General features: G+C 36.6%; 1 protein-coding gene and 1 long non-coding RNA gene across 6 annotated transcripts; one reads left to right on the top strand and one right to left on the bottom strand.

The window, feature by feature from the left end:
- The first annotated feature begins 58 nt into the window (after positions 1–58).
- Positions 59–3,583, top strand: LOC121859714. The gene is made up of 5 exons (XR_006087702.1): positions 59–141; positions 536–636; positions 857–1,039; positions 1,259–1,361; positions 3,303–3,583. It is a non-coding gene; the product is annotated as an uncharacterized LOC121859714 (long non-coding RNA).
- Positions 2,326–12,684, bottom strand: LOC121859674. Of its 5 annotated transcripts, none has more exons than XM_042356621.1 (3): positions 12,598–12,684; positions 6,435–6,550; positions 2,326–3,516 (listed from the first exon to the last, which is right to left on the bottom strand). In XM_042356621.1, exons 2-3 carry the CDS (start codon positions 6,528–6,530, stop codon positions 2,938–2,940), a joined length of 675 nt encoding a protein of 224 aa, XP_042212555.1. In that variant the 5' UTR covers positions 6,531–6,550; positions 12,598–12,684; the 3' UTR covers positions 2,326–2,937. The 5 variants fall into 5 exon arrangements, with proteins under 5 accessions (XP_042212555.1, XP_042212558.1, XP_042212540.1 ...); XM_042356624.1 differs by having other exon boundaries at positions 6,435–6,547; positions 12,598–12,680; XM_042356606.1 differs by lacking the exon at positions 12,598–12,684 and adding an exon at positions 8,512–8,611.
- Positions 12,685–12,714: the final 30 nt, after the last annotated feature.

The raw sequence follows: 12,714 nt of genomic DNA, 5'->3' as shown, positions 1-12,714 counted from the left end.
TAATTCAATTTAGTACAAAAACTGTAAAAAAAAGTTCCATATTTAATAAGCATTTATTTGGCAGTGGATGGAAATTCAATCCTGAGGCCTAGAACAAGATGATGTTCATCAGTTGGCTCCAGGCATTTGAAATAACATAAGGTTAGTATTTTAGTTTGTCTTATAAATGTAAATAAGTGGGAAGGTCGAGTGGATACAGCACTTGCCACCTTGTCGGGGTCTGTGGTTTGATTCTCGGGTACTCACAGTTGTAAATGTGTACCAAAGTGAATGCAGTACTGGCCATACTGCCTCCTTGTGTATCAAAGACTTTTAGTATAGTGTGTGCTATATTCACATTTGTCTCTAATGGGCAGCCATTCCTATGGGACCCGCATTCACTTTCATAACTGTTAGTGAATATAAATCGCATTCATGATGTTTTACACTTGAAAACTGAAACTGGCATGTAGACAGCTATTAATACTGATTATATATTTGTAAGGCATGAAATTTGTATTACAATATTCCATATTGAAGTCATCATTTTTTCAAGGATTGGAATGAAGTCAGTCTGAAGGCAGCAAGAATAGACGAGAGGAGGGATCTTATATATTTCATCTACAGTACTTCTATGTTAAAAGTGATAAATGGAAGGTTAGTGTTTGTCTCAGTATTGTTGATGAAATACATGGTATATTATTTCGTGGTCATATTTTTGTAACTTGTAGCTAAGGTTTGTAATAAATAAGAAATTTTACCATGTCATAATTTTTCGTCACCTGAATGATAGAGTTGATGTATTCTGAGTGGCAGCCTTGAATTGCTAAACTGAATATTTAGCATTCGTAAAATTAAAGGTTTCTTCTTTTTCCAGATGAAAAATATGGTTACACGAGAATATATTAGTCCTGTTACTGTATGTCTTCCACAAGGCAACTAGTTGTCTGTAGTTTTTCGAGTTTTACAACACCAGCACAGCCCAGTTATGACACTTGCACCGATACTGTCGACCCTCTGTGACTGCAATAAGTCTCAAAATTTAGATCTTTCCCTTAAGGTAAGCTTTTAAGGAATTCAAATTGTTCAGATTTTTTATGGAGTTGAATTTTAGGTCACTTGAGATTACAATTGAAGACTGCATTCACCATTAAGTACTGCTTGTTAAATGCACCATCTTTTGTTTGACAAGACTAAGTAAATGGACAGGATGATGAAAATATTGGTTCTAAGTAGTGGATAAATTTATTTTTTAATGCCTTTACATTTTTACTTTCAGATGTTACAGGTGACATAAGTTTTGATCTAATCAAATCTTAAAGAAAAGGCTTTGAGAAAAAATGATGCCTAGATCTTGTAAACTAAGGAAAAGAAGATTAATGGTAAGTCCAACCAAGATTACATTGACCACATGCAAATACTGATTTAACCGGGGGGGGGGGTTTGCCAGGATCCAATTTTGTTTAAGTGGGGAAGCTATCCTAACAAGAAAGAGGCGGTAATTTAGGAAATTCGTATACTGTAAATGAATATTGTATGTCGAGTGGTACGTGTATTAGATGTAAACAAAATTACATATTAATATCGGAACAGTTGTAGTTGAACTCAAGACTTGTAATGCTCGCTGTATGTTGAATTAATTGAAAGTAATACAAATTTGTTTTATATACATACATTTACTTGCTTAAAGTTAGATGTAATTGCAGATTACATGTATATTAATTTTACTCCAAATTTTGAATGTGTACAGGTGCTGCCCATTATATAATAGGGTTAGGATATTCAAAAGCTATTAATCATATGTCACATTAATAACATAAGGGGAAATTGAATATTCCTGATGAGTTATCATTGCAGTTATTTTTTAATTTGTAATTTTGGGTCGATATTTTTTTATTAAATTCACACAATCTTTCATACAAAATGTGCCAAAATAATAATAATTTATCAGGTCAGACAAAATCAAAATTTCTGTGTGAGGAGGGATATGTTACTGTATGGTTACTTTTCAAATGCTATTTTTTTTCCTCACCCTCTCTCCTCTCCCCCCTCCTCAAATGAGCAAGATGGGGAAGAGTTGTTTTGTGAGATTTGCACAACCCTGACATAGACCAACTTTCCTGGAACTTGTTTCTGATTTCCCATCACTGGGAACTCGGAATGACTTGGAAATTTTCTCATTTGTAATTAATGCCTTTTGCAACGATTTTCTTACTCCAAAGCATACGAATTCCAGTTTGTAGTCCTAAACTGTATCATTCCTCTTAAAACTTTACCCTTGTTAATAAGAGACCACTTTTATCTTTAACATCATTTTGAAGGAGATGGAAGAAAATTAAAAAGGTGTACAGGCTGGAAATTTGTTAATAATAGCAAACCTCAATACATTGAATTTATGAAAGTGAAATTGGTCTTGCATTTCTTATTTATCTAGCATCTGTTCTGTAATAACTGACACAAAGGCACTTGTACAGTATTGTCAAAAGCATTTAAGTTAACCTGTTCTACAAGCTCTCCTTATTTCATAAATTTGTTCATTTTACTAAACAAAAAAGCAAATATGATGCAAGAGTAATCACTTCAGATGTATGAATGTTACATATTTGCACTATAATGTAAGCATATTTAACCGAAGCTACAATATAATATCTTACTAAACCAATAAAGTTACAAGGTCAAAACCTTTAATGCTGAATAGTCCTGAGTAATTTAACCCTTGTGTATGGGTTGCCTCTGAGCTGAATAACATAATCTGGCATAGCTAAATAAAATATTAAAGAGGCATTGCCCATAGTAAAGAGGTCAACAATACCATACCAAATTTGTGATTTTTCTCTTAAGCTTCGTTAGTTTTTATCATGGTGAAATTTACTACAGGACTGAGGAATGTAATATTGCAATACAAAATCACATGCAAAAATAATTGTGCTAATGTTATATCACCATTTGGAATTTTAATTATTCTTCTTTGTCAGTTTTGTCCAACTTCTGTTTTATTTCATATAAACGTTTGTACTCCTTATTGACTGCTCTGAGCTTTAATTGTGTTGTGGCACATTGTGCAATTAAATTAATGGCAGCCTTGAAATCTTGTTGAGCATGCTTTAAAGTCTGGGGCGGTAGGGCTGAAAACCAACGAATGGGGTCACGGTTTATGATTTTAGGTTTTCCCTTTTTAACACTTTGTTCTTCAAAATTTTCATCACTTATCTCTTCAGTTTTTTGTTCTTCAGCACTTGTCACTCTCTTCCTTAGTCCTTGAATTTTTTTATCGGAGTCATCTGAAATAATTATTCCTTTCTCACTGTCTACTGTAATTACAGGATCCACGAACTTGGTATCAACACTATGATACATGATATCCCCATCATACTTCTCCAAGACTACTGGGGAGCTAACAACAGTAGCTAGAGACTCCACTTCACTCTCATCTGTTGGTAACTGCAGCAAGCAGACAGCATTGGTGCCAAGAGTGTAGCGTGTCTTGCTCAAAAGGAAAAATCCACTCCTCATACTTTCTTCCAGGCTCATGTTACTCTAAAATTGTAAAAGAATTTAAAATTATGGATCTAAGAAATTAAACTGCAATAAAAACTGAAATACATTGTAGTACATTATATATACCATAATGCAGAGTCTCCTTCAAGATTCTTCAAACATTGCTGGAGACAGCTGGCAACTCCAGGCCATTTGTTTAGTATAATATAATAAGAAACAAAGCCCAACAAGTAAATTAAGCAATGGGGAACTAAGTAACCAATCATTTCATTTATTCATAATTTTTAAGATGTACTATAGTAAACAAACCGCCTTGAGTTGCCAGCTGTCTCCAGCAGTGTTTGAAGAATCATGAACGAGACTGTACCTTCATTCTTAACTTTTGTAACATCTGTGTTGTACTTGGATATTTCTGGCCTAGCTATTAAACAGTACCACAAAATGTATTAATTACAGTAGGAATAATTAATGACGGCAAAAGAACAAGTAGCTTATGCAATGTTTGCTAACTTCCATCCATCCAACATTACAGTAGAGGGTGATGGCCAGGTGGAGAGGGTAGAAAAGTGAAATTATAAGTCATCGTGTATGACAGCAGAAGTTATTGTACTATAGTACTTTAATAAAATAAGGGTACATAAAGTACATGGATAATAGCTATTCTCACTATACAATATGTATATGTGAAATAAGAGGCAATTCTATTTCTCATGCTATTGAAATCAAGTCGGGTACTTTATACAAACGGCTTAAAAGACCAGCATGGTCCTATACATCCTGGCTACAAAATGTTCTGTAATTTTAACACGACTTTCAGGTTCAGACCACTGGCCTGATTTAAGTAATCCAATTATTCAAGCCACACTTAATGTGTTACTAAAGGGAGCCACATTACCAGGAAATAATGCAACTATGAACAATTATGTAATGGCAAAATAAGGATCAGGTTCAGTGACCATGCTGTAATTTATAGATCATACTGTTTGCAACATACAGTAAAGTAGTGATATCTCCATTAGCCAGAACAATTGGTGCAGAGCACTCCCGGGAATGAGAGATTACCGGGTAACAAGATGACTCGAAGCTGGAAAATAGTCCCTCTATCCAAGTAATGGAAAATAATCTTGGAAGTTCCAGAATGATGCATTATTTCATTTCTCGGTGGGAAAAAAATCCCCAAAATTTTCAGGGTACCTGAAAATGACCCTGATTTTCAACTCTGGAACCTGGAAAAACACTCCAGCCCCGGAATTTTCTGGGTAATGAGAAAATTGTCACAGATTTTTCCAACTTTGAGGGATTCCAGCTAATGGAGATATTACAGGTACATGTAATAATTGAAAACAAGGGGGGTGAAATACTGTACTGTACACCATTTACCAGGACTGATAAATATACATCCAATACTGTAATATGGCATTGCAATGCTACTGCTCAAAATTTTTCCTGTCTAGCTGTTCTGTAGTTTGGTACATGATACAAATGTGAACCATCTGGTGTAAGTAATGCAAAATACTGAAGCATACAAAAGAAACTGATACAGTATTTGGTGTTCAAATTATGATGCAAGGGACCATCTTACCTCTCAATTAATATCCCCCCCATTAATGCTTGAATTGCTGTAGTGTACGGGTACATGGTTTTGATGTGGTAATTAATGATGGAAGATATTGGTCAGCTCTTCACCATACGACCACTACATAAGTTTTTGGCACAAAAACCCTCTTCCTGTGGAGGGCCCGTGTAAAGTAATAAAGTCTATCACTCATTTGTCACACTAATGGGAAGTATTGTATACATCAACTCTCATGATGAGGGCTTACTGTATCCATAGATGGAATATTTAATGACCTGGATAAATTCATCAACGTTATATGGCTATTTTATATGCTTGCTTGGGTTAGCAAGGAATGCTGGAGAATATGGGTAAACAGGGTGTAGAGAATAAGAACCAACGATGTTAAAGTACAAGATCTGTCAGGCAGAGAAGGGTTTGATCAGATATTTTTTTTTACGCAGGGATTAACCCACATCGGGGCCTGGGGGTTGATGTAGTAATAATAAAGAACCGTAAAGAAATGAAAAAAGATCAAACGTGAGAAACAATATATGTATGTTGTGTTGTCAATAGTAATTGAAACCCAGCAATTGTGTAAATGAGGCAAAAAGTCAGATCAGCAACCTGAGACTCGGTCACAATTTTTGTGATGCCATGTGGCAGCAGGGTCTACCATAGATAACACAATATCTTCCCAGGCGGTAGTACCTCCCTGTTTGGTAGCTGCCTACTACTTACCAATATGGACATACCTGTATAGTATTGAAAGACATAAAGCTTCATGGCTGGTGGGACAAAAGACCAAGAAGATGGAAGGAAGATGCAAAATACCTGTACAATGGAATTAAAGGGGGATGGATATCCAGGAAGTAGCAATGTCAAGGTGTCCCATGATTTTGGGAGATAGATGTGTAGCAATAGCCTTACTAGATGGATATCTGGGGCCTTGTTATGGAACGATAATACAATAGTTGTTACAGAATTAAGAGTCGATATGAATACTGTATTTGCTCTTGATTCTGGAAATCCTGTATTATAATGGGAAGAAGTTTGAAAGTAAAATCTTCCACTCATTTTAACCTTTTCCAGTTAAAATACTGGGAGGCAAAAACCAAGGGCAAACACCCAATTCGCTGAAATTCCGTAATACATTAAATGCTCTTTGCTATGGTGTTTCCTGGAGTCCCATTCACTTCACTTCTAGTGCATCCTTCCATCTCCTTGGTCTTCCCTACGACCTAACTCCAAATTAAACTCTTTTTGACAATCTTTCAATATGACTATTAAAATGGTTTGCCACCAATTTGTCCAACCTAGAATATTAGATTTCATCCACTTAGTTTTTATAAAGTAAAACAAACAAAATATCTTAAACATCACTTTATGTATTGTACTGTACCTTAATGAGATGATCCATAAGTTCAAGCTGTTGGATTGACAGCTGGTCAAGGCCATCACAGAGTGCCTCTCGTGAAAACTGTGTGCTGGTTGCCATGTTGTCACTATAATTATCTGCTGGATATAACATCAAAATATGAAGATCGAGCCAGAAATGTAATTCCTATCTAAGACGGGGTTTATAACATACCGGTATGGCTATCCCCTAACTGGATGCTCCACTTTCCCAGAACCTATCCTCCAATCAAAAGTCTCCCTTTAACCCGTTTATTGCACATATGTCTGGCATATACCATCCCGAGTGTATTTATTTGGCTGAAAACACGATAAAATGAAAGTAATTAAATTTATATAATCCTCTTGGTAACTGATATAAATGCCAACATAAACTTATAGTTCCACTTATGAGGATTTGAAAATAGTCATGATTATGGCTTGAGCAATTTACAATGTTGCATCACGATCATGGCTTAGAACAATGAAGAGTTAAGAGTGGCTTGGAAGCAAAGGTTGGACTCCAGAGGCAGGAGGTCTATGAAATATTACCACATATAATGAATACAAAAGTTCTTAGTATAATTGTGAAAAATCTACCAATTATCACTGAACCTTTTGTATTTTCAACTACCGGTATACAAAGTGAATTCTTAATATCTACTTTGATTATAAAGTTTCATATCAATTTAATGTCTACTAGGTTCAGTCATCAAGATCACATATTAATCCTACCATAAAACACTCCACTGTATCGGAACAATATATATGTAAAAGTATGTTAGATTGAAAATTCTTGGGAGAGTTGACTGTGCAGGGGTACCTAGTGACAGCACTAGGATCCCGCTTCCTCTATCAAGGAATAAACGATTGAAATTGAATTGAGAGTTGACTGAAAAGCATCTAGTTGATATACGTACTGTATGCTGTACAGTAAAGGGTATAAATTACAGATTTTTCATGTGTATGTAATGGTTGCTTGGAAGCATTTCTGTGGTTGGGATTTCATCATATGTAAAATACAATATGGGTATGAAAAACAATAACATGTAAACACTTTAAAATACAGTACATAATATTAGGAGAGGATAACACAAAAAGTTAGAAGACTTATTTTTTGTGGTTCTCAAAATAGCAACTTGACAAAATATGGAAATGCATAACATGAAACAAAAGTGACACGGCTTCCTGGATGTTAATAGTGGAGATACATTATGGTCTTGTGGCATGTGGGTGTAGAATATTGTTCAGGATGGAAAAGTTTTAAAAATTACATTACACAAATTGCTAATCCTCCACGTTATAGTATTTCTCTATAGGAAATTTCCCTCAAGTTGCTGGTTAAGGTGCAATATACTCGGTATGGAATGTAAGGCACATGGCTGTTTGGATATTAATGACAAAAATATGGGCACGGGAAAAAGGTACGGTATGCGAAACGTTGATGTTTAATGAAATGGCAGCCTAAGGCCCATACGTGGTGGGCAGACTATACAATAATACCATAGTTACAAAGATGGCCTTTTTGACTAACCTAACCTAACCCAACAAAACCATTAACAAAGAACATGAATACGGCTGCCATACCTATATTCAGTGTGTTTTTTTACATACGGGTGCTGTACCTGTATCCACTACAAATATAGGACAGTTTAGGTAATGGAATGAAAGTGATAGAAAGATAAAATACACAAATAAGTTATGTAGGCTTATTAATATGGTCAAAAGTGCCATGTTGGATTATACTAAAAGAATGTGTGAACTGTGCCTGTGAAAACCAAATATTGTCAAATGATCTTCAATTGCTAAATGTGTTCAGTTCAGTCAGTGGTATACACAAGATTTTTTTTTTGGATAAACTTCAGGTGCGTACTTCCACTTCCACTTGTTTTACCACCACCAGTCAAGAATAACAGGCAAAATGTCCACACAAAAAAGTACAGTACTGTCCTTACACCAATACAACATAAAACAAACACAATTTACCATCAAACATCAAAATTATCACCTACCAGAAGATAAATACAGTGAACAACCTGATGCTTTACCTACATTACTCCCAGTGTGTCTAGAATCATCCCTACCTGTGCTCATGGTTCACCCTGTTTGTTGTGTTATGTTTTTGCTGGCGACCAAAAACAGCTGTGTTTCGCTGCCTGGAAAAATGCCGTACTGCACTGATAATAATTGTTTCCGAAACAGAAATTGGTAATTTCATATTGTACAATTTGGAAGAATAAATGAACATTAGCTATATATTAAACATGATATATTCACTGAATGGGTCAAGTCTTGTTGTACATATCATGAAGTATCTTACGGCAGGCACATTTAGTTGACGTGAAGACAAAAGAACTGGTTTTCAATGAAATGTTCAGGATAATGATTATTATTTATTTGTGAACTTGTGTCCATTGCGTCAAATCCAAGTTCTATTATATGCATATGATATTTTTCGAATCAAGAGGGGCCCGCAAAATATATAAGTGGATATAACGCAGAGTATTAACACTTTGCATCTGCAAATTTATATATATATTTTTTTTACGATAAACTGAAAAAATGCACCGTAAAGACGCATTATAAGTATAAAACTGTATGCAAATGATATAAGCTTTGCTAAGTAAACTGCTACAACAATGAAAATTTATTTGGCACGTGAGCTGTAACACTAATTAGGGGTAATAAATATTGCTTGCAGGAGAACAATTTGTGTCAATACAATACTTGTACAGTTATTCTATATTCAAAACCCTGTAAAGCAAAATCCCACTTTACATAATATATTATACTAACCTAGCATCATGATGTTAATGAACACAACGGGATTTTCCAGTGTGATTTTGCATGTTTTAAGCCAAGGTTACGCTTAAAATTTGTAATCGGAAAGATTAAATCAAACTATAGTCAGTGGACGGGTGGAACTAAACATCAACTGCCATCACACGTACAACCAGTGGCCTAAATTATCATGTGAATGCACTGAATGTCAAATAGTCGCCACACTGCAGCCTCAGTATAGTGGGAGTCTCCCTTCCTTGCCTCAGAGTAATGTGATAATTCCAGTTCCACCAGAGATTTGTTAAAATATCCATAAAAATAATCATTGCTTGAATACTGTATATGATTAATATAAAAGCATTTTACACCAGCCTGAACACACACATCATTGATGGATGTTAACGATTAATTTTGGGAAAAAATATACGGTTTTCACAGGAATAGTTGCGGTGAAACAAATGATTGACCGTATTAGTAATCTTAAAGAATGGTTTTCGTCACCATCCCAAAAAGATACTTTTTTCCCCTAGCTTTCTGTATTACAACTGATATGACAGTGTTGATCACCCTTAATTTTATAACTTTGCAGGAGTAAGCGGCTAATATTTGGTTCTCCATCTTTTACAAATAAACGTACAGCAATTTTAGTTATTTTTAATGTTTACTATAAACTGGAAAGTGTCCATAAAAAACGAATACCTCAATCTATAGGTGGGTTATCCTTCCCGTCTTTAACCTTCACTTGTGACCTTCATTGGTGGGTCCAGGATTTTTCAAGGAGGGGGGGGGGGAGGGGGTCCCCTTGAGGAGATATCATTAATTTGCAATAATTATTCATAAACGTCTTCGTGTATTGTAAAGAGTAATAAATGTTCCTATGATCTACAGCAACACTGGAGAAATTCAAAAGTGTCATCTTACTTCATTCAAGAGATAGGAGCGCAAATTCTTCACTACTAGTGGGTCGGGCAGTTACTAGCGATACAGAATTACTATTTTGACAATGTACAACAGCATGATGATTAGAATAGTCAAAGAAATCTGAGTGACCACTAACCGGCTCTAAAGAAATCCTTTAAGTGGCCTGATCATTTGTTCAACAATGGAACAGATCCAGTTTCTTGAAGCGGATAATTATCAGAACCCGTTAACTGTACCTAAGATGTTTACGTCGTGGACATCTATATTCGGTGACTACCTGTATATATTCGACCCAATATCGGTTTGTATATCTATGCATTGTTGGATAAAACCTTTCTTCATAATTGTTCTCACAACCATCTGTCTTCAGTCCTTCCTGTCAAATGAGAACGTCCAAACTTCTTTTTTTTCCTTGGGATATCCAGGTATTTCGTTGTTCACCATGCTCTACCTGTCGAGAATCTTGATCTTTCACACACACACACAGAGCAAGCGTGAGTGTCCTCCACTGCGGTTTCTTTACTGGTGCCGATGCGGAAGACATGGGTTCCCACACTCAACCCTGATTTTTTTGTGCCATCTGTTGTTTTTATAGCAACCAAGCTTATGTAAGGCTACTTCCTTATTAAAGAAACACACAGACACACACCACACACACACACAAAGGTGTAAGGTAGCTAGTCGTTGATGCTAACATCATCTGAATATTAAATAAAAGGTTATAGAAAGATAAGTGAAGGACTTCTTAATCACTAAGCCGTTATAATCAAGTTGTACATTATTATTAACGGGGTTCAAGTATCACACAAGGCCAAGTTAGCCTTCTGCTCAAGGTTTGTTGAACTATGAAAAAATGCACCAGCGTTACGGCGCATTCACAGTCCTTTCCGTTATCATTCACGTTTATATTATCTATTAATTAATTTAAGGAATATGAACGCTCTGGTTGTATCTTCAACATGTCAGGTAAGGAGGCCTATGAAAATATTTCGTTACTGTGTAATAAATATAATGCGTCTTCACATCTAGACTTTGATCCCAACATCAAAGAATTAACCTAACACCTTAGGGAGGGTTAGGGTTGTTAATTTTCAAGTGAAATTAGCTGGAGGGGGCGAATCTTTAGGTAATCCGTTCGTTCTTGTAATCAAATTTGACCACAGGACCAACTCCTTAGGTAAAATGGAGGACAAGCCACCAGCTTTCTCCCTCCGTCAGTCAAATAATAATAATTATAATAACCAAATGACTGGATTCATTTAAGCATCTTTTTCTTGGTATTATTTACCTAATGATCACCCACTAGAGGTGACCAGGACGAGGTGAGGAGGCTAGTGGCCTGTGTAGGATCCCTCCAATATCCTTGATAATTAAGTCAAGGGCTATTTTCAAGCACTGCTTTTGATTCCACATCTTGAACTGGTAGACCATTCCATAAGTCTACCACCTTCTGTGTGAAAAAAATATTTCCTTATATTCGTTCTGCATGTTAAATTGGAGAGCTTGTAGTTATGCCTTCTTGTGTTGATGGCAAGTTACTTCACAAAGAAATGTCCTTGGTTCACATATTCCATCCCATTTAAGAATTTGAATGTTTCATTGAGATCTGCCTTATTGTGCCTTGTCTGAAAAGTTATCAGTCCTCCTTCAGTCTACTTTGATAATCGAAATATCACACAGTATTCCTCCTCAACTGCTTTCTCTCGACTATCAGAGACTGTATTCCATCTTAATATGCAGTGGTCGCTGATTGGAGTTATACTGTAGTTTCTCCCTGACGTGGTCCTCGTCCACCATAGTCTCGCCAGTCAAAAAGACGAATCTAAAATGTTGTCTCCCCTCTTGGGTTCCAACTCGTGATGTGCCAGGAATTGAATGAGATCAAGGAATTTTTCTCCCTCGGTTTGTATGGTTTGATTCACCGTGAATGTCTTTCGATTAAAATCTCCCGTGAAGGAGGCTTGTGCTTTGGATGCTATCTGGATTACTAGGGAGATCTGCTACTTCCTCCATCCTCCCTCCAAGCATGTGTGTCAAGATGTGTTTGTATGAAGATGAGTGTGTCACTGTTTTCAAGGGCCTGTAACTGCCTAGCTTATACTACAGACGGGCAAGGGGGGGTGATCTAATTGAAGTGTATAAACATCTCAGAGGGCACTAAGTCGAGTGTACTGCACATACCTGGAGCTGGCGGACGCCCGCCCCACAAGGGGTCACTGCAAAAGGTTAAGGAAGCCACAAGCCCAGAAAACTCTTGGTACAATCCGTCAGAGAGTGTTATGACGGCACTGTATGTGAGCTCTTTCAAGACCAGACTTGACCAACACTGGAGCAGGTTCAGATACACTCAGGGCTTAGGAGCCAATGCATGCTCAACAGTGCGTAACATAAAAGTGACCGACCGTACTCGCGGCTAACGAGCCGATCAGTGGCGAAGAGTATAAAGTAAAAAGTAGGGAAAGACTTACAGGACGGGTATCGTGGGTGAGGGAGTCAGCGCGAGTAGCGCGTCAGTGTTTGTGCGTCTGACTTGTAGGAACAGGAGTGTGGTGGGCGAGGGAGGCAGCAGGGGTAGTGTGGTGGGT

The sequence above is a fragment of the Homarus americanus genome, unplaced genomic scaffold (assembly GCF_018991925.1).
Source record: "Homarus americanus isolate GMGI-L3 unplaced genomic scaffold, GMGI_Hamer_2.0 scaffold2224, whole genome shotgun sequence".
NCBI classification, from domain to species: Eukaryota; Metazoa; Arthropoda; class Malacostraca; order Decapoda; family Nephropidae; genus Homarus; species Homarus americanus.
Note: the sequence above shows the minus strand (reverse complement) of the source record. Positions and strands in the feature narration are given on the sequence as shown.

Bases quoted from the DNA above. Each gene is read 5' to 3' on its own strand.
- LOC121859674 (XM_042356598.1), bottom strand. From the start codon at position 8,521: ATGAGCACAGGTAGGGATGATTCTAGACACACTGGGAGTAATGTAG. The intron at 6,551-8,475 runs GTAAAGCATCAG...TGTTATATCCAG, and splicing joins ACACACTGGGAGTAATGTAG to CAGATAATTATAGTGACAAC. The intron at 3,517-6,434 runs GTACAGTACAAT...TTACAATTTTAG, and splicing joins TTATGGATCATCTCATTAAG to AGTAACATGAGCCTGGAAGA.